At 45.2% G+C, this 21905-nt stretch overlaps 1 protein-coding gene across 3 annotated transcripts in view; it reads right to left on the minus strand.

The window, feature by feature from the left end:
* Nucleotides 1-442: 442 nt before the first annotated feature.
* The window catches only part of UBN1 (ubinuclein 1), a 34491-nt gene continuing 13028 nt past the window's right edge, over nucleotides 443-21905 (minus strand). Inside the window, exons 8-18 of one of the 3 annotated variants that reach the window (XM_074965550.1) lie at nucleotides 18373-18443; nucleotides 17189-17318; nucleotides 16843-16961; nucleotides 16243-16371; nucleotides 15064-15207; nucleotides 12753-12803; nucleotides 11668-11704; nucleotides 9389-10606; nucleotides 6316-6568; nucleotides 5884-5973; nucleotides 443-2824 (exon numbers count right to left, since the gene is read on the minus strand). In XM_074965550.1, coding sequence (XP_074821651.1) covers nucleotides 2772-2824; nucleotides 5884-5973; nucleotides 6316-6568; nucleotides 9389-10606; nucleotides 11668-11704; nucleotides 12753-12803; nucleotides 15064-15207; nucleotides 16243-16371; nucleotides 16843-16961; nucleotides 17189-17318; nucleotides 18373-18443 — 2295 coding nt within the window. In that variant the 3' untranslated portion in view covers nucleotides 443-2771. Of the gene's footprint in view, nucleotides 2825-5883; nucleotides 5974-6315; nucleotides 6569-9388; nucleotides 10607-11661; nucleotides 11705-12752; nucleotides 12804-15063; nucleotides 15208-16242; nucleotides 16372-16842; nucleotides 16962-17188; nucleotides 17319-18372; nucleotides 18444-21905 lie in introns of all 3 variants that reach the window. The other 2 variants (XM_074965549.1, XM_074965551.1) reach the window with 2 other exon arrangements.

Genomic DNA, 21905 nt, shown 5'->3' on the forward strand with positions numbered 1-21905 from the left:
GATTGGAACCTGGTACAGAGTTCTGCTCACTTTGCTGGAGCTCTGCTGACTCTACTCTGCAGGGCTAAAAGCACTAAAAATTTATTTTACACCCAACGCTGCTCCCACTGAAGTCAATAAGAGAGTTTTGCCATTGACAATGACAGGAGCTAGATTGGGCCTTAGGTCACCATTATTAAGCTAAAACGATGGTCCCTCCCAGCAGATGTAACACACACAGGAACAGGTTTGTTGAGTAAGAAGGTGTCATTCTACTGCAATGGCAATTTAAGAGTTACAGCCGTATTTTAAAAGGACTTGGTCTTTACAAAGCATCGGCCAAAATGCATACTAATAATTAGTGACCCAATGAGTGGTTAGAGGCAGCAATACAGTCACTAAGATGATCTTCCAGTCAATTTACATTTGAAGAGAAGCCAAGAGACTGAAAAGAGCATTCTGGAAACTTTGAAACAATTTATTCAGTTGCTCTGTACAAGATTGACAGTTTTCACACCACCCCCATCGTTGTCATCTAGACAGTCCCAACACTCACAACAAAAATAAAGTAAATAGCAGCTCTTACACACAACAGAAACTGCCAAACTAAGTAAGTGCCGGTGGGAGGCTCGCCCCCCACCGTAAAGAAAACAGCTAACGTTGCCTAGTCAAGACAGAGATCCCAGATGCTCTGCTCCCCCGGGCTTGTGATCTCATTCCATATTTCTGCCTTGCCATGGCGGTTTAATTCATTCACTCGTTCATTACAGCATGTAAAGAAAAAAGAAAAAATCCCACAGAATTTCCACCGAATAAACATTTCCCTGAGGCAAAGGCTTTGCTAAATTCCTAAAACGAGGGCATTCTGCTCCAGCTGCGACACACAAATGTGCATCCCAGCAGAAACACCAAAGTGAAAGCAAAGAGAGGGAGTGGAACCAGTACCTTGGGTTGCTCATTAAGGGCTGGGATCCTGCCAGGTGTTTGAATGCCCTTTCAGCTGCCACTGGCTTCAGTGGAAGTTGAAGTGCTTGGTACCTTTCAGGATTAGGTCCTAAATGGGAACCATGCGACATCCACTGCTCAGAGTCCATCGATAACTGCTGTACTCTATCTTAGTAACTCAAATTCTGTCTTTGGCTCTTTTGCTACAACTTAGAAATATTTTCTTTTCTGTAAACAAATTTGAATTCTGAGCTGCATTTTTAAAGAAAAATACGAACAGTGAAGTGATCTGGAGAAGTCCTTTATCAGTTTCACTTCCAAACATGTGTCTTGGGTCTTACCAAAAATAGAGAAAACTAGAGCTACTATTGGCTGGCCTACTTGATTTCAGTACCCCTCCCAAAGCACAGGAAGGAATTCTGCAAGCTTTTATTTGAAATACCAATGAATAACTTATGGAGCAGTGCTACTATCTCTGAAGTCCAGATAAATTACATCTGGTTAAAAGGTGACCTGAAAGAAGGGAGATCACAACACCACAACTACAAGTCAATGGGGCTTACGATCTGAGAACCGCAGACTGCCCCCTCAATCTATGCAGGCATATCAAAGGGGACATGCAGACAGACTGAAATCAGCTTACTGGGCTAAAGCTAAAAATATACACTCAGATCCGAGTAGATCTCCACTGCTGCAGCTCTGACAAGTCAATGATTTTAGTGCAGAAGTCATCAAGGGGAGCAATATTCACTTGATTATCAGTGACCTTTGTTAATCTAGATCACCAGAGAGAGATCATTATTGAAGACCCTAGTGAAGAATGGCTTTAGGGGAGGGTCTGGAACCCACTTGCACAAACTCAGATAAGAACTGGTGCTCTTGCTGGATTTGGTACTCGATTTAAAGTAGCCAAGTCACCATTTAAGTCCAGACAGTGCAGCTTTTGATGTGCAACCATAAAAAGCTCTATTAAATAAAAACAGAATACATATTAAATACAGAGTGATTAAAAAAAAGAACTGAGGTGCACACACAAAAAACGGCCAAAATGGATGTTATTAGTCCATTCTTGCTCCACCATAAAAGGCACTGGAATTATGTCTTCCTATACATGTGACATGCTGAGAAGTGTTCCAATCAATCCAATGCATTCAAAGGTAATGATAAAACTGAGCACACAAAAAAAAAATCCCTTGAGAGGAAATAAAAATGTAGAATCATTTCAATGTCCGTGAGTGCATCTAGAAATGTCTCTCTAAGAGTCTTCATTCTCCTCCAGAGGGGAATATCAGGCGATTCATGATAGTCACCATAAAGGAAGTGCTAAGTCCTCCAACTAACTTGAGCACTGCTTTATAGTACAATTGAAAAATTAGGACAGAGTCAATGTCTTTGAAAAGCACTAGCAGTGCTTGAGTTATCCAAGTAAATCCAAAGCAGGAATAAGCACCTTTCATGTACTCTCCTGGGGAACCAAGGAAGTAACTGAACTCAGGTACTTGGCAGATTTAGACACAGGTGGGGGGAAATCCACCACGGCTCTTGACTTTTTGAAAGAAAGATGCCCCACCAGTGTTTCCCCACAAGTTCTAGCGCTTGCCAGTGAGGACTGGCAGCGGTGAAACAGTGCCGTAAGTGCTTCTCTCACCAGGGTGTGCCGCAAGGTGGCTCACTTCCTGCAGAGCTCCTCTCTGGATGCCACTGACCAAAAGTGCCAACTCAGTTTCTCCAGCTGCCATCAGGAAAAGAAAAAGAGCAGGTGGAAAACAGGCCATCTGCATCCAGTCTTCACGGCTGACTCCTCTTGGTTTGTCCTGGGCTTGCATTAGCTTCGCCTCTTGCAGACGTCACAATTTTCGCTGCTGCACATTGGACCCTTTGCCATGAAGCTGAGACACATCTGAAAAGAGAATGAAAAAAAAAAAAAAAAGGAACAAGTTTCAGTGTCACCATACCCCTAGGTCAATTGTTCCAGTGGTTAACTCCTCACAGGATTCTGTGCACAGCTGGGAGGCGCCAAGATCCCATTGCATGTAAAAGCTATTGGGTCACCAAGGATTCAGACTAGAGCAGTGCTATTCAAAGTGGTGGCCCGTGGACTGGTGCCAGTCCACAAGCCATTGGCTGCCGATCTGCGCGCACATTGGAAAAATAAAATTGCCGGTCCCCCACATCAGATAGCTTGAGAAGCACTGGACTAGAAGATGCTGGGGGAAGATAGAGATTTTCATGGACACGTGGTAACTGGGAGTGGTCTTCATTGTGCTTGTATATTACATGGTCTCTGGAAGCAGTAGACCTCTTCTATGGCCTTCCAGCATAAGCATCACCAAGGGCCACAGACGCAGGTAGCTGGGAGGAGGGAGCTGTTAGCCAGCTAGTCTAGCAAGCTATTTTCTCTTCATCAGTCTAAACTAGCCATGGATAAGGGCACTTGCTAACAAATACATGATTTTACCGATTACACAGACAATTTGGAAATTGTAGTTATTGAGAGTTCAAATAGGACTTTAGTTCCTGGCAATTAGTGGATCTCTGCAACTATAATGAACCTTTTTGTACTTTCGATAGCCCCAAAGAAACTCACTGCACCACCAGTAGTCAGAGTCTGAACACCAGAGGTAAGGGAGAAGGACAGTAGGAGGAAGTAGAGCAAGGAAAAGGGGCTCCGCAGAGGAGAAGTGACAAGAGAGAGGCAGAGAGTTGAAGAAAGTAGAAAGTTTCCAATCGAGATTACACTAGCATCAAACTAAGGCGTGAACTGGTGTATTTGAAATGCATAGCTTGGCAGAAGTGGTATTGGGCATGGGGGACTAACAATTTACCCTGTACTAGCCACCCCAAGGCAAAGAGGGTTTTGCTGATTCTAGAGCGGAGTCATGACACGGATTCTTTCAAAACAAGCAGCAAGTAAAGTTAGAACAACCACTGGGAGAGAAATACACGTGCATTTCCACCAACATACAAATTGATGACAGAATGGCAAACACACACTGCATGCCATTTGCTCAGATGCTTTTGGACAGCTGTTACACACACTTTAGTTTAGGATTCCATCAATTCCCAGCACGGCAGAGACATCCCAACACACTGCAGACTATACAGTTTTCAAATGGCTACATTACCCTGAAACCCAATCTTAGGAGGTGCTCCTCTCCAACAGAAAGGAGATTTATTTCCATAGAGTTTGTCGTAGTTTATTCCACCACACAGATTCATAGATTTTTAAGGCCTGAAGGAACCCTTATGAAATCATCTAGTCTGACCTCCTGCATAACACAGGTAATAGAATTTTACTGAAAGATTTCTGCATCAAGACCATAACTTCTGGTTGAGCTAGAGTATATATGTTTATTTAAAGACAACAGGTGATAAAGAATCCACCATACCCCTAGGTAAATTGTTCCAGTGGTTAACTCCTCACAGTTAAAACAGGTGCCACCTATTGCTAGTCTGAAAGTGTCTAGTTTCAGCTTCTGGCCACTGGATCTCATTAGGCCTTTCTGTTAAAGAGCTATCTATCATCAGAAATCTTCTCCTCATGTAGGTACTTGTAAGACCATGATCAAGCCACCAGTTTTCTTTTGATAGAGTGGAGATTTCTTCTTAGCAACACACAGAATACATTTTGTACACATTTGCTTAATTAAAAACAATGCTCCCTAGAGGATGTGGTTTTATCATCACAACATAAAGCAAAAGGTTTTTGTCTCCTCCATTATCTACATCACAGATACAGCTTACTGATTTCACCCACCTAGTCACTACAGGTGGGCCCTGTTCTCTGCTCCTCCACATCGATTACTCTATTGTGTATCGATTGGAGAGAAACTGTATCTCAGCCAGGACTTGGGTGATGGAGTGGGGAAGAGGACTGATGTGGGTTCTCATTAACGCACAGTGCCCATATCCTTTGCTCAGCAGAGGAACACATTCCTTGATGATAGATCACGATACTAAGCTATGTTACAAGGCTAGATTAACTAGAGGTTCATCCACGCCCAGTGGCCTTGCCCACCAAAAATAAGCTGTCTCACTCACCCCCATATGTGGCACATTGCTCAAGTGTGAAACACAGCAGCAGGAAGTACTGTCCTTCAGGACTGAATTGCATTAACAGAGTTATGTGGGGCATTGTCCAGGATTAAGAAAGCAGGAACAGCTGTCTATCAGGACTGAGCTGCACTTTCAGTGTTTGCACAGCACTCTACACTTGGATCTTGATTCTGCAAGCACTGACTGTATCCCTCTTCCCCCCTGCTCCCAGACCCATAAAATGCTACTGCCTTTATGTGGCTTTGCCATGTGCCACACAAGCCAGAGCAGCTATTGTTCTAATTACAAAATGACAGAGAAGGAAAGTCACCTGCTTCTCACAGATCCCCCACGGTTTGTGCTGGTTCTGAAGGTATCCAGCTGGGGTCACAATGAACGTACTCACAAAAAGGTCATGTGACCAATGCTAGGTAAAGCTATGGCTGAAAGACAGGCAGCTAACTAGCATGATATTATGCATGGGAGCAGTATTTCCTCCTGGAGATAGCTCAACGCTCTTTAGTGAGGTCACAGGTGACAATTCTCTATGCAACTAGCACATTTAATCCTAGACAGTACTGGCAAGTTATGCAAAACCACATAAAGCTCTTAATCCTGGTAGAGTGGGTCTTTACCATGCACCAAGAACAGAGCCAAACCACTTGAGACACTCAGAAATCCCAAAATGCACCTGGGGGAAGGGGTCTGTCTTTCCGGAATGGAAGATTTCTCCCATCTAGTTAGCAAACGCACAGGACGTTAAGGACCCTAAACCTCATGAGGCTAGTGAAATGAAGCATCAGCAAAGACTACACTAGTAAAGACAACATTGAAGGCGGTGGTGCTTTCATCCCAAGATGAGCCATCCATCAAGGCGGAAGATGACTCAAGGCACAAGACAAACAAGACTGTCTGACAAGTTACCTGGCAAACTCTGCGGTAAATGGGTGGAGAGGGCAGAGTGTGGGAGTGGTGCTGCATGGTGCGGGCTGGAGTGCAAGCCAGCCAGAAGACCTAGAGAGAAAAACAAAGAAAGGAAGGGGTGGGGGGAAAAAGAACAAATACACATTGAGGACAGAAACAAGCAGAGGAGCTGCAGCAGTTAGAGCCTGTAGCTTTGTCTCCAGTACTAGTTCTGCTGAACAGTGGAAGACAGGGATAGCTGGGACTTCTGGGCTAGCTATAGGTACATGCCTGAGGGCCTCCAAAACCACTGGCTTAAGACACAAATGCATGAACTACAAGCACAAAGCAACAACATGAGAGATGGGCTCATATGCAATGGTCTAATACAGTAGTCCTGATGCAATTCTTACAGCACAGGCATGAGAGACACACACAGGGGAAAACACTCACTGTGGCTGAGGCCGTGGTGGAAAGTTCCAGGGGCAGGGCCCGTGACAATTGCATCCTTGGATACTCCTGCTTTGGGGGAGGAGTCCGAGCTGAAGGAGATGACGTGAAGAGGAAAGGAATGGATGGGAGAGATAATCCCCAGCGGGGTGGAGCTCAGGGCACCCGGCAGCTTTGGACTGCTGGACTTGTAGGATGGAGACAGTACACTTAAGGGAGGAGAGCTGGTTAGCAGCACAGCTCCACTGGTTCCTTTCTGGAAATGAAACAGCAAAAGTTAGTCAAAATAGAAACACAATGGTACCTCATCAGCTTTCCCATTGGATGAGGAGAGCTCTGCCGCCCCCCCCCCCCGGCCCATGCCCAAAGCCTCCTCCCCCATACACAGAATGCCTGCCTGCCAGATACCAGAAGACCAGCTCCATAATGCAAACAATCCAGTGTCTGGATGTTCTGTTTCTGGGAACAGAACCACCACCACACTGGCCCAGACCAGCAGTCCATCTAGTCTGGAATCCTGTCTGCACCTGTGAATTGATCCTTCAGAAGGTGTAAACACTTCTATGATTGGCTGTCATGCACGAACATTGCCACACGGGAAGTTTCTTACTAACCTCTGGCTTATGTCCCGAAGCACAAGGGCTCATTTCCAATAAACTTGTATCCTTATCCTACCAGTGTAACTGAAAATATTCTTCAGTCACATGCCTACTTCTCTGATGAATCCTACTAAGCTCTTGCTCTGAGTAATCTGCACGGCATATTACTTGAGCTTGATTAGAAACAGGAAACACACGAATTGTTCAGTCCATTTAAAATGTGCTCCCTTTTAATTGCATGGCAACTCTCTCTCAGCCCATCCCCTTCTTGTGTTATGAAAAAAGAGTAGATATGAATGGCTGACTTGACAGTCGATTGTTATATGAAGGCATCTAGAATTGATAAGCTTTCTTCTGGGAGTGAAAACCGCAGGGTTCATTGCATTAAACACAAGAAGTAAATATGAGAAGTAGCTCCAGGATTATTTAATGAGATCCTACATTGGGTTTACTTTGCACAGTACCTGAATTTTCAGTATGCTGCAGAATTCTGCACAGAACAGGCTGACCTGGATCTGGAAGTGGTCAAGGAGAAGCAGGAGATTATGGTAGCTGGGTAGGTGACAATTAGAGGATTTTAGCCCCTGGGAAGGGGTGGAGGCAGTTTGAGTTTGTGAAACAAACACATTTCAGTGTCCAGTTATTGATCAGCAGTGAAACAAGTGTTAATACTGAAATCTCTAAGGTGGGAGGATATCAATCATGTCGAAGTCTGGAAAACTAAATTTGTTCCACTGCAACTTTAGATTAAAATGGATACTGAATTCAATTATAAATGCTGTCATGTTTAAATGCCACTATGGGGAGGGTACCTGTTTGAATTTTATAAAAACTTCTATGGGCAAAAAGCAAAATCATGAAAATTAAGGCCCTGATCCTGCAAACACTTAAGCACAGAGGTAAATTTACTCACGAGTAATCCCACTGATTTCAGTGAAACTACCTCCATGCTTAACTTAATGCTGCAAATACATATGCACAGGCTTAAAGGGCTAAAATTGCATTTTTATTTTAAAAATTCTCTTTGATCTACTCTAATGTTTTGCCAGTAGAACTATATTAGTATACTAGTAGGGCTTTGCCAGACAAGTGTGGATGCAGTTTATATTGGCAATACTATGCTTCTCCTGGCATAGTTTATTCCAGGCCCCCTGAACAAAATAAGCTACACCAGGAAAAGCATGGTTTTACTTGTGTAACTGTCTACACTGGAGACTTTTGCCACCACACCTATGTCAGTCAGGTGCGAAGGGGTGTGAATCCCAGCCAACAGAGCTGTGCCAGCAGAAATTTGTAGTATAGAACTGGCCTCGGTGGCATAAAATCTCTGATACTTCAAAACAAAGCTTGACTCTATGTTATTCAGACTTTAAATGCATTAAAAACTCATGTCTTTTTATATATACACACAGGCCGTCTTTAGAAATAGATACCTAAAGTTAGGCTCCTAAGCTCAAATTTAGGCTCCTCTGGGTGGTGTTTTGAAAAGCAACTGGATGATTTATTAACACCAGTCCCACCTGACTTTAAACTGCAAACCCTAGTGCAAGACTTATAGCCTGCTTGAAGCATTACAGCTTTCTTAACTCGTACAAGTTTAATCTATTGGAAAGCGGTGATGTTTGCAAATCTAGCATGCACAATTTGCTTATCTATTTTGTGTCTGAGTTGGTTTTGTTCTCACAGTAAGAATCTCAATGAAGGTCTGGACTTGTCTTTTTTGGCACAGACAAGCTTCTGTAGTGTGAAACTAATTAGTAAAAAAAACTCTGTAAAACCTGAAAAATCTAAGAGAGAGTTAGGAAGTTAATTAAAGAAGCAAGTACAAAAGATTCACCTTGACGATTTAAAACTATAAAATGGGAAGAAAGGAAAGAATCAGCAATATGAAAATGAGAAATCTGATCTCTCTCTTACAATGAAGATTTTTTTTTAAATCACAATTTTTATCCATCATGGAAATTTGTCTGGCTGGATTTCAGAGTTTACATCCTATTCAGCTGAATGGGGGAGCGGACACAGACATTTCTTTGAGCTATTTTTTCAGGCTGCCTGCAAATTCAGGCAGATAGCACTGCACAGATTACACTCAAGTCGCAGTTCAGAAGGTTTTCTTCATAACCCATAATGGGCTAAAAACTTTGGTTCTTTTTAAATAAAAATGAAAGCTTAGATTCTGGAGCACCAAATTTGTGGCAAAGGGTATGTTCTGCAGCAAATCCCATGTCCATGGAATCTGAGTACACACTCTCCTGAATCTAAACAGACAGCTTGGGGCAGGACTGTCTTTGTTCAGAGTTTGTACAGCATCTAGCACAATGGGGTCCATAACAAGGGCTCCTAGATGCTACAGTAACACAAATAAATAACCAAGAAACACCTGAAATTCTTTTGAAGCTTTCACTTTAAGGTAGATCTTAGCAAGACATTGCTTGACACAATGACGTTAGGTTGGGCTGTCCCAGCAATATACTTACTGGCACAGAGGTAGAAGACGCCGTGCTACTAACCACAGCTGGCTTTATGGAGGAGGTTAGTAACTTGGCTACCCCCTGAGTTCCTCCACCAGAATCTCCATTTGGACCACCAGGTGGCGCTACTAGAGTCAGCTTCTGAGAGACAGGGGGTTTTTTGACCATGGAGCTCGGGGAGGATCGGCTGGAAGCCTGCCCTGGGGAGGGAGTCTGCACACCTGACAGCAAGCCCCCTGAGGAGGAGCTCTGGTGTGCAGACACTGCCGTGGAGCTGCTGGAAGCAGCCCCATGTTTGGAGAGGGAGCTGGAAACGAAGGGAGATTTGTAGGACTGCCCTGAAGAGCTGGTGGAGTGCTTTCCTGCGTAGCTTAGGGAAGCCGTTGAGGAGCCAGGGCTCTTGTGGGAGCTGCTAGAAGCCGGAGTGCTGCCCGCAGATGAGACCGAGGAATGGAAGCCCTGAGCTTTGGTCGATGGCTTGATCGGCTGGAGGAGGGAACGTGGGGGCACGGGGGAGACAGACTTGGGGCTCTGCCGGGGAGCCGGGGACGTGAAGCTTTTCTGCTGCTGGCTGCTCGAGTGAAAGACTTTCACTTGGGCAACTGGCAAGGGGGTGGACGTCTGCGGCCCGTGACTCATTCGCTGCAGGCTGTGGTGCTTCTGTTTGGACTGGTGCACATCGGGGAGGATTTTACTGGGGGACGCTTGGCAGGGCAGCTCTTTGTAACCAGAACTCTCTGCCTTTTTGTCTTGAGAGGACTGGCCCAAAGCCAGGGCCTGTTCGGCCAGGAAATTGAGAGGTGATTGTAGAGAGCCAGCAGGCGGTGGGGTAGGAGAAGAGCTGGACTTAGAAAAGTTCCGCTTCTCCTCTGAAGTTGCAATACTCATGATCTTCTCTGAAGGAGGCTTTGGGGGTCCAGGGAGGGTGAAATCAGGGCTCCCGCAGGCTCGGCTGTTAAGCACAGCCAATTCCTTGGACACTGCTTCCAGGGAGGAGGTTGGGTTACGAATTAAGTCCTCGTCCAGGGAGTCATCCATGCTAAAGGCAGCAGGTGTGGTAGTGCTGCTAGATGCTTGGGCAACGCTGAGACACAAGAGCTCTCTGGTCTGGGAGCTGATGCCAATGGCCACTCCCTGGGGCTCAGAAGGCAGAGAAACCGGGCCACTTGAGTGGATCAGTGGAACAGAAACTAGCGTCTTCTTATCTGGCTTACTGGAGGATTCCTGCAAGAAAGTCACAAGGAGTGAGACACCCAGCTACACAAAGTTTACTGGTGAAAATGAATGAAAGTCAGCCTTGCAGGCTGCCTATTACATTCATTCCGGTGGCAGAAGTTGGGCAAGGCACAGCTCAGAAACTTGCCTTGCCCACAGATCCTGTGAGCAACAATTGCAGCTGTACAGTGCTGCAGCTGGTTGCTTTTTTTTTTCCCCACTTTCACAATGTATTCAAGTTACTCACATAGCCCTGCTGCAAACTACCCACCTGAGTGCCAACCCATGGAACAACCACCCCATGCAGATACCAGACAAAGCTAGAAGAGAACTTTTGCCAGAACAGACTTTCAGTTTCCAGTTCCTTTCTGCTCTAAGCTGGGTTGGAAATACCCCATTGAGGAGCCTCTCAAATGGGGTAAAGAAACTGCCTTTAGAAAGTCAACATTTGCCAGACATTACTGCTGGTATCTCCTATTTGAAGTATAGACAGAGGTAACTACTGGCAAGAGATTTGATGACCGCTGGATTTCAGTGGAGACAAGGAATTGAGGAGTCCTGTTAAAATGTAAGACAAGTCTACAGACTTTGGGGGCCTACAGACTTGGGGGAATCTAGATGGATGGTGGAGGCTTTGCCCTGTTTCAGCCAAACAAACATACTCAATTGCTCTCATGTTACGAGCACCACTGAACACTTCACTTCCTCAGAGAAGGACGTTACTGGGGAAACTTAGCGAGTTTGTATATTTGTGTTCCACGGTGGTTCTAAAGCAAGATCTTTTACACCTGTTCTATTAATGCAGCCTTTGCAGAGCTTGCTATATCTGCTTCATATACAATCATGTTAGTATCCAAATGCCCTGGAACCAGCTGGAGTTTACCTCCACCCCATACATTCTCACAGACAGCATCCGACCTGTGGAGGCTAAGAAGGATCCTCCCTCTCTGGTATAACAACCTGATATGGGGACAGTTCAGTGCACATCATAAGCAACATTGTCCCTCCCCATCTCAAGACAGGTAAGTACAGCCTCCGGGAGGCAGGGAGACAACAAAACTCACTTTCACCTTCACTTTTGGAGGAGCCATAACTTTCTTCTTCGCCCTGTTTGGAGAGAGACAAAAGACATATGGGCTCATTGAATTTCCCTGGAGAACAAGCCAATTAAGGAGTGCACTGGGGGCGGTTAGCGGGAGCGCACCAACTGATCTCCACTGAGATTCACAGGAAGAGAGGCAGCTTCTCAGGTTGCTAAGACTCAAACCACCTGAAGTTTGCTATTAAACTAGAAAGTCCTGACTTCCATCCAGGAGCCCAAGGAAGGTGAGGGAGGAGGCAGAAGTGTTGATGGAGCACTGGTCACTGAAAGCAATTGGCCTGCATGTCCTGAACCAGCTATCGAATCAGTGTTGAACTGAGTACACTGCAATAACACATTCCAGAAGTCACAAAGGAACAGATAACTATAATAAGAGGCCACAGAGAGAAACTGCCACAATCGTTTGTGCTCAAGCCAGCTACCTGGGATGCCAGGAGAAATCATGGATCCAGAAGCATCCTCAGAAACACTCTGTCAGGAAGGTTCCTCTAAGTCATTAGGGCAGGCATCTTCTCAGCTGAATTCCACATGGTTCTCCTGGCAAACTGGTATCCCTCCTTCTTGCCTGCAATGAGCCTTAGCTACTACCATGCTTATCCCAGACCCTCCTTCAGCCAGGCAATAAGAAAAAGTCCACGCTGAATGAAGACCAATAGAGCAGGGTGCCATCTGCATACTGATGGAACCAAGCACAAGCTGTATCCATGCTCCCTCCAAGGGTATAGCATACAAGTGGCCCTTTCTGTTGAATGACTAAATTCTAGGAAAGCCCAGCCCAGGTTAGAGTTCTTATCTGGGGGAAATCTCAAGGTGAACAAGGTGCCAGCGAATCTATTGTTGGAGGTGAAGTTATATGCAAACAATAGCTACGCTACTTCCCAGAGATGCTCTCCGCTCATGCAAAGCCAAGCTGCATCTGGAGAGAGCTGAACAAGCAAGACTGCAGGCCTCACGTAGGGGCAAGGAACGAATGGGGAGAACTTTATTTGCTAGCAACCAACAATACAGTACAACAACAATCAAGGAAGAGGGCAAGTGCTGCAAGATACTCACAGGATTGATGTCAGGTGTCCATGCACACGCCTGCTCTCCTTGAACAGAGTCCTGCAAAGGAGAGAGAGCCGTGATCAGTTCTATCCAGCTGTGCTCACTAGAATGACAGGGATCACGGGAGACAACGGAACTCTACTGTACCATGATGCATGCTGTGGTGAGCCAAACTGCCAGAGGCAGGAAAAGCTGGTAACTTGGCACCCAATTCTTCTCAGGAAGCCTCTCTCCTACTGCAACAAAATGTCCCCATTCAAATCCTTCTCTGGGGTGGGGTGGGGGCTACTCTCTCCACAGGCTCCAAGTCTATTAATTATTACAACTTCACAGCGAGCCCTCTGCTACTGGCTAAACCAACTGGCGTGGCAATACCAAACACCAATTCAGCTAACAGAAGGATAACAGCAGCTGCTCCTCTAGATCAGTGGTTCTCAACCAGGGGTATGTGTACACCTGGAGGGTACACAGAGGTCTTCCACGGGGCACATCAACTCATCTAGATAGTAGTCTGTTGTAAAACTAGGCAAGATAAAAATCACTAGCGAAGTCAGTACAAACTAAAATTTCACACAATGACTTGTTTGTACTGCTCTATATACTATATACAATATTTATATTCCCATTGATTTATTTTATAATGATATGGTAAAAATGAGAATGTAACCAATTTTTCAGTAATAGTGTGCTGGAACACTTGTATTTTTATGTCTGATTTTGTAAGCAAGTAGTTTTTAAGTGAGGTGTAATGTGGGGGTACGCAAGACAAATCAGACTCCTGAAAGGGGTACAGTAGTCAGAAAAGGTTGCGAGCCACTGCTCTAGATGTCTGGGTAAAAAGATTACAAACATGCAGTCAGGGTTTATGTTTTTAATATGTCTGCTCCTCTGTTATTAAATGTATTTGGTTGTTAAAACAAACTAAAAAAAAAAAAAAAATCAAATGCCAGCTTACTTTCACTAACTGCCGCTCTCTCAGCTCAGACTCTAAAATACACTGGGCATGCACCACCAACCACGTCTCTGAACTCATCTACACAATCTCTACTCTGTCCACATGGAAGCACCTCTTCAAGATCATCATCATTTGTATTTTCATAGCACCTAGGACCCCCACTGTGCTAGGTGCTGTACAAACACAGAAGCAAAAGCCAGTCCCTTGCCCCAAAGGGCTTACCATCTAAGTATTTTAAACAGGAGACAATGGGTGGATGCTGACAAACTGGGGAAAACAAGGAAACAAGAGACAATATTGGTTCACATGATAAGCGGAGGTCTCAGCACACCAGTAGCCTAGCCAAGTTCTGCCTTCTTGTGTACAGTGAATTGAGTTGTCTTGTATATAAACTGTACACAGTTTGCCTAATGTTCCTATTCCTTTTCCCCTGCCTTCTGTCTGCTTGCCTGCCCTTAGCCTGTGAGCTCTGAAGAGCAGAGAATTTTGCTTGAGCATTTCAAAAGCAACCGGGAAAAGCAATTTTTGTTCATAGTCACTGTCTAGTCAATTTCACGTCTAAGTTCTCCTGCACTCAGTCACAAATTGCAATGGATACTTTACTCCTAAACTGCACGAAATGCTTGTTTATATATTGAAATGTTCACGGTTTTACATGTTTATTCATTTGGAATTCAGAACACAGCAGTGGAACTATTTCTATTACTATCACATAAAAGCTGATGTTTTACAAACCTCAAATCCAGCAGCGTCCTTCTAAGCTCCGGAATCCTCCTTACCCATTTTCCAATCCCACTGCCCAGCTCACGTTCTCTGAATGGCACATTACAAATGTCCACACATTTGTGAACCTCCTTTCTGTGTACAACTGCAGTACCTAGGCATGCAGCTGTCCAGCTAGACCCATTACTGACCGTTCACACAATGGTTATAAAAAGCTGGGACCTACTTCTCCCCTTCAGACCAACTCACTTCAGACAAAGGGATGAAGAATCCCCATATTAGAGGTTTTCCACTGCCTTTCTTTTAAGCTACTGAGCAAAACAAGCAAGAGAACAGCCAATAGTAGCACCAAAGTGACTCCACTTCCCACTCACGTGCTGGCTTCCTCAGTGGAATGTGTAAGGAGGAAACACAGCCTAGCAATTAAGAGTGAAGAGCTCAGGTTCAGTTCCCACTTATGGAACACAGACACACTGACACACCTTGGGCGAGTCACTTAATCATTCTGATGCTTCTTCCGTTCTGGTAGATGGGGACACAACTGAGACATGAGACCTCACTCATGTCTGACATACTGCAAGATCCTCTGAGATAAGGAACAACAGAGCGCAAAGTATCGACAGCCTCACTCTGACTCACCTGGACTGCATCCAGCCCTTCGGCCAGAGGGGTTTGACCTCTGCGTCTAGAAAGGTCTTCACGTAATCCTCCAGAGACTGAGCCTTGTTCTTCTCCAGCTCATAGCCATCCAGTTTAATCTTCACCACGTGGCAAAGCAGCTCCCTGAGAGATGGGCAGATTCAGACCAGGTTACCCACAACAATTTCCCCCAGAGTGCACTCAATTAACCAGAGTTGAGTGAATATTTTATCAGTCTTCTCACATTAGGATTTGCCATTCTGAGTCAGACTATGGACCAGATCGAGGAACACAAGCCCAGAAGTTCCCAAGCGGTGATTCTTCAGAGAAGAGTGACACCTCCACAGTAATGCACCCAGCCAACTGGGCAGAGTGGCTGAGTAGGTGTGAGAGTAGATACTGCCTAGCTCCCACAACTTAATACCCTGAGGCAGAAGATGTGCCCTCTGCCATAACTTTAGCTGTTATTAATGGCCCTGAAATTAAGCCGGTCTGTCTTGATAACCAACTGCAGCAGTTTGTTCTAGAAGGCAACTAGATGCTGTGTGAAGTGAAGTTTCCTTTATGTTCTAAAGGAACCAGCCCTTAAATTTAATGTTGTTCCCTGGTTATGGAACAAAGGGACAATGAGGGGTTGATCAGTTTTCTCTTTGCCCTTTATCATTTTCCCCTTCAACCATGCCACCCTACCCATATTCTTCTTTATCAGACTCTACACTCTAGAATCCCAGCTGCTGCATTCTTACCAGCAGTTTTAATTACCAGCAATCTGGTCATTTTAGAATCTGTAGGACCTCATGTCCTCACTGTAGCTCCTTCTTTCCCAGAAAGGCTCCCTATTATCAAATATCTTTAACTTCTCATCTAGCCACTATCTTCGCATCTACCCATTGAAGCCCCTTACTGTCTCCTGAAGAGCCAGCACCATATGCCTGGAAGCGGGAGCATTTTAGAATACACACAGAATTTGAGATTAACAAATGTTGCACTGGCCTCCTAAAAGACTGCAACACCAAACCTCTGAGCAGACTCTGAATGGATTCAGTATTTAGGGTCAGACACACTCAGAAAGCCAGAGATAAAACAAAGTCACACTGTGTACTCCCAGCTCCATCAAGCTCAAGGGCCTGGAATGGAACGAATGGAAAAGATTCAGTCAAAGACTCAATCTGTCCAAACCTGATTTCATCGTTCCACTGAAATTTCTTCCGAGGTCCCATTATCCGCTTCCCTCCTTTCTCTTCATCATCCTCCTCATCAGAGCAAACCCGGTCTCTCTGCTCCTTGTCCTTTTCCTCTTCCAGCATCCTGACAAGAGAATGGAATCAGTAAACTGTGGAACTCACTGCCACAGATATCACAATGTAGAATGATTCAGAAAAGGACTGACATGGATGTGGACAACAAGAACATCCGGAGTTATAGAAAGCGAACATAAGCTATGGAAGAGATATTAATCCTCATGCTTCAGATTTTAAAACAATCTCTAACAACTAGAGATTAGGAGGTTTCTCGCACCTTCCTCTGAAGCATCTGGTGCTGCTACAGCAGAATCCCCTAACCTCTGGTACTCTACAGGAATGCTACAGCAAGACCACAGCACAAGGGGCAAGGACACAGCTTGACAACCCTTCTGCCCTTCAGAAATTTTCCATCTAGGCTTAAACACATAAACAAAAGACTGAAAAGAAGTGAAAGGCCACAAGAGCAACCTGCAGGTGGAGGGAACCTACTGAGAAGAGATACAGATTGATACTGAGAAGAAAAGGAAAAGCTTACTTAGCAAACTTGGCCTGGGTATGCGCTTGACACTCCTCCTGATATTTAGCCATCTGCTCTGGCATTGCCCGGCCAATGGCTTCCTTTAGCTTCTGGAGAGGCTCCTTCAGTCGGCCACCCTGCAAAGAGCGACAGGACACGGTGAGGTTTCACACAGAACTTTCCATTCAAGAGATCCCATAGTTCAGAGACAATAGCAGTGTTGTAATGGTACCACTAGACATGGTGACTGCTATATGCTCAGCAGAGGACAATAGTGCCTCATAAAAAGAAAAAAATTCCTGATCTCCAGAGCATGGTCAAAGTGCAAATTAAAGGATATTGTGCTGTTTCTAAGATCACCCACCTGTTCGTAAAGATAAAGCCTGCGGGCACGTTTGACCAGTGTGTCTTTGCTGCAAGGAAGGAAGGAGGCCAGGTGAGCATACACCCCGGATCGGATCTGGCTGTTCAGCTCACGGGTCTGCAGCTCTATGCTGAAGAATAGGAGAGACAGACTATTGACTGTGACTTCAACATGGTTTCCTCAAAGTAACACAAATATTCTGACATGAAGAAAGTCACATAATACTAAGGATGTGGTGAGCTGACTCCAGGAATCACACAGTCTAGGCTTTTCCACTCAGTACATGCCCACCACCATCATAACGGAGCACATAACAAGCATATTACAGCCAATATAGGTCAAGAGTGTCATTTCTTCCATACTTCCTTCAAGGCAGTCAGGACCATGATGACCAATGAAGCTTTAGGCAATGAAACAAGAAAGATATTCCCCAAGGAGCATATCACCCTAGTCAAAACAGATCACAACAGAAACACTGCAGCCTAAACCAGAGACAACATACTTTAAACGTTTCACCCTTCATCCAAGGCTCTCAAAGCACTTTGAGAAAATTACGCTGGATAAGACATGTAGGTATTCTCCCCGTTTTACAGATGGGTAAACCTAATATTCAGGGTGGCTAAGGGAATCACTCCAGTCACGGAGAAAATCAGTGGCATAGCCAGGAATTGAACCCAGCAGCTCCAGCTCTTAGTCCCCTCTTCTAACCAGGGGATACTCCCTATACCATTCTGGATTGGATGGCAAGGAATAGGACGACTAAGAGCCCTCATGGAAAAAGGCTATTGTAATTAGAAGAGGCCACTTTATTTCCAGTTATAGATTTGATTTAATTGACCAAGCACAGCACATTTCAACAGTTTATCTTAAACACCAGCTGGAGATGGAAACGGGATGACTGGACACACCTCTTAATTCTCCCCCACACTCACCCGCACCCCCATCCCAAATATTTGGTATACTCCAATTTAAGGCAAATTATGGAGTACATCAGGGTTAGTCCCAACACACCTAGGAGGAGCTTACACAGGGCAGCTCCCCACCCACGCCCCTCAACCCTAGAGCCAGGAGATCTTCTCCCCCTAGATTTACCACTGCAGCGTGTTCTATATAACTTTCTGCCTTCCCCAGAGTTATGTCCCCTTCCTCTACATTAATGGCAGGTAAGAGATGAGGATACTTACTCCAGTATGATGTTATTGATATCCTGGGTGAAGAACCTCTGTTTGCCTTCTCCTTCTGCAGCTCTGGCAGCCTGGTTCACAGTAGACAATATGAGCTGTTAGCTCACAGACAGATACAAAGAGGCACAAGTAATCAAATGTTTTTCAAATCAGCCTCAGGGATACTGTAATAAAACTCTATCAGCAACTTTATTCCAGGGAGACTCTGCATTGGTTATGTACCAAGACTCCAAGTGGAAGTAACACCTACTTTGCATGACATGCACTTCCATGAATGAGCTCGGATTGTGTCCCACATGTCAGGAACTGGAAGGCCTGCCCCAAAACCCCAGCCAATCAGCTAGCTGCGCTAGGGCCCCTCTAGCTGAAGCTTCACCATTAACTCTACACGGGGGATGCAATCACTAGCTTCACATGGCGGCTGAGTTTTGCTCTATTTCACGGGAATATACTCCAAGTAAAGCACACCAATGTAACATATGCTCTGCTTTCCCCCAAGTTGCCCTGGGCCTCTCTGCTTTAGGAAGGGGGTGTTCTCACCCCCTTGCTCTGACCTGCATATACTGCACTACCTGCTCTCACCTCTACACCGAAAGCATGTGGCTCTCCTGAGAGGTGCTCCAGAGTAGAGTACCAGTGTGCTGGGCCAGCATTCCAAGGAACAGCTGAAAAAAACACTACTCCAGTGCAGCCCAGCATTTCTGGGCCACCCAGCCACTGCCTTCATTTGAATGGATGCAGGGGAAAATGTGTCTGCCAATGCACATGGGCCTTCCAGCAGTGGAGGGTTATAGAAACTGAAGAGAAATGGAACCAGTACTGCTCATTAACAAACCCAGCTGGAAGCACCACGGTACAAGAGGAGACATGCTGTGAATAAACAGCACCCACCAGCACTGAAAGTAATGCAAGCCTGTACAATGTGCCAGGTAAGGCACCACTTCCTCTGCTGCATAAGCCCCAGATTTGTGGTGTTCTTGTCACACAACTACGCACATCCAATGCGGACAGTCTATAATTAAATAATCATCCAGGAAAACCAGGGGGCACTGTAGCATTTCCTCTCAGAGACTTCAGTCAGCAATTCATAGAAAAGCAAAATTTTTCATGAGACTGTGTTGATTTCCCAAACTTGTTCTACATTAAATTTTGTCAAAGGCGGTTTTGATAAGCTCAAAATATTCCATTTTGACCTCTTTGGAATGCAACACTTGAATTTTCCATTTCGAACTGACTTTTCATTTCAATTGTTTTATTTTACATTCTATCAGAATGAAATCTTTCAATTGCACCAAAACAAAATTCGGGGAGGGGGGGGGGGGGCGGGCAGCGGAAATGGTTACATGGGAAATTTCAAAATTATTTGTTTTCATTCTGTTTTGGAATGGAACAATATTTTAGAAAAATCAAAAGAATTTCCTGCAAAATGGAAAATCTACTTCCTGCCCAGTTCCAGTTTCTTACTGGAGAGTTCAATCTGCTGGCCTGCCTTTTTCGAGACAAGATCCCTTGCATTAGCCATGAGATGGACTATCATCCCACAGATCTGGCCCAGTTCTAGTTTTAACAATTCTCCTTTATTTTACTCTAAACAATTGTACAATTTCTCGATTGAGACAAGAATGAGGAGAGGAGAGAAGAGACGAGACTCAGACCCTACGTGCTCTCTCATTTCTTGGCAGCTTCTCAGCAGGTCCCAGCTTGCCTTCCTTTCGTATGTACCTAATAATGTCAACAGAAACACCTCGGGATAGAGGAGTCCCTCCCCACTGTCAAGCCTCAGTGAGGTGCAGTGTGAATTCATAGATGTGGGGCTGGAAGAAGGGCAAGACAGCTGGACTGTAAATATGATCCCATCAGGCCAGAAGCAGACAATATAAGGAGTCCTGCCCTCTGTTCATCCCCTCCATGCCCTCACTTCTCAAGGCTGTCCCCCCTCCCAACCCTGCCCCAGAAAACCCTCCAGCTCAATAGCCAATGATAGTTCTCACTTCAATGCACCTGTGAAATTGAGAGAAGCACTCTCCCGCCCTTGTGGCCAAGCAGAGGACTCCTGAGCAACTAGCACACCTGGTATGTTTCAACAGCAGCCTTCCCCTGGGAACAAGGAGCAGCTCCTTGCACCTCAGCGCAAGACGGCTCCAGGGCACAGTGTTTTATTTCATGCTGCAGCAGTCAGACCCGCACTTGCAGTTCAGGTAGCATACGCAGCATGAGACAAGGACTGCCTCTGGGAAGCAGAGGGGCCTCTTACTTAACTCTAATTTGGTTTCTCCCAGTCCCTACTAGGCCATTCTGGACACTAGGCAATAGGACTTCCTAGCAGAAGACAGAGGACCAACCAAATGTGCTCGGTCAACACATACAAAAGGGTCAGTTCCAGCCAAGGAATCCCGTACAGGAAGTTTCCCAAGTAACAAGAATTGCACACAAAAAAATCAGAGCAATAAGAATGTGGAACAATGGCAAAAATAACTCAAACAACTTGTGGAGGGATAGCAAGAAATTATAGGTTGTGGCTGAGGTAGCCTAGTACCATTTCTGTGCTGGTGAGTGGAAGTATACAAGAAAGCAAGGGTTGGGATTAACCAGGAATTACACACACTGAGTTAGCCAGCCCTAGCAAGGGGAGATGGCTTTGAAATCCCTTATGCTGATGCTTCAAGCTCCAGGCTGGTAAGGGATGAATGAGTAAGGAGAGGTCCTACATTCCTAAAGTGACCCCCATCTCTGATAGCAGCAGCAGGCAGATGGCCAACAGACACCACCACACAGACAGTAGACAGACGAAAAACAAAAATTATTTTCTAAAAAGAAAAGCAGCACTATGAAAATCCTACCAGGGAGGAGAGGGTTAAAACCAAAAACTCAAAGGAGGGAAAAGAAGAGAAGAATGTGTGAAAGCTTCGATTTGACAGAGGGATGCTCCCAGTTGCTGATATGGGCAGAAAACTGGCCTCTTTTAGGGTGTGTGCATCCAGAAGTGTGGTCTTTGTCCACCTTCACCTGCTAACAGGGTCTGTTCTCCAGAGTCCAGACTGACCAAGGGGGCTTAGGAAACACAAGTTTGAAAATGCAACTGTTTCTTGCCCCCTAGAAACATAACCCAGCATCTACCCTGCTTTTCTACTACACTGTGACATGTTCCCCCATAACCACACAGTAATTGGCCATCACACTAACTCGCAGCAGTGTAATAATTAACTCTGTGTCAAGGGAGCCATTGTATTACTCACCACTAGATAACACACTCCAGGGACATCTGTTCCAGTTATCCATTAACAGCAAAAGTAACAAATGGCTACCTCCATGAAAAGTTCCATGTCATTTTATCACCCACACTTTGCTGTGGCAACACCTTGCCGAACTTTCTATCCTGTGATGCCTCAGTGCTGACAGCTCACCACCACTACAAAGAGTTCAGGTTTCGAAGAGGGACGTGCTAATGAAGAGGAACTACCTCAACAAACATGTAAGAGCACACGCTCTACGATGGTGACTGTCCCACTGTTCTACATTAGAGTAAGAGCAGA

The sequence above is a fragment of the Natator depressus genome, chromosome 10 (genome assembly GCF_965152275.1).
Source record: "Natator depressus isolate rNatDep1 chromosome 10, rNatDep2.hap1, whole genome shotgun sequence".
In the NCBI taxonomy this organism is placed as follows: domain Eukaryota; kingdom Metazoa; phylum Chordata; order Testudines; family Cheloniidae; genus Natator; species Natator depressus.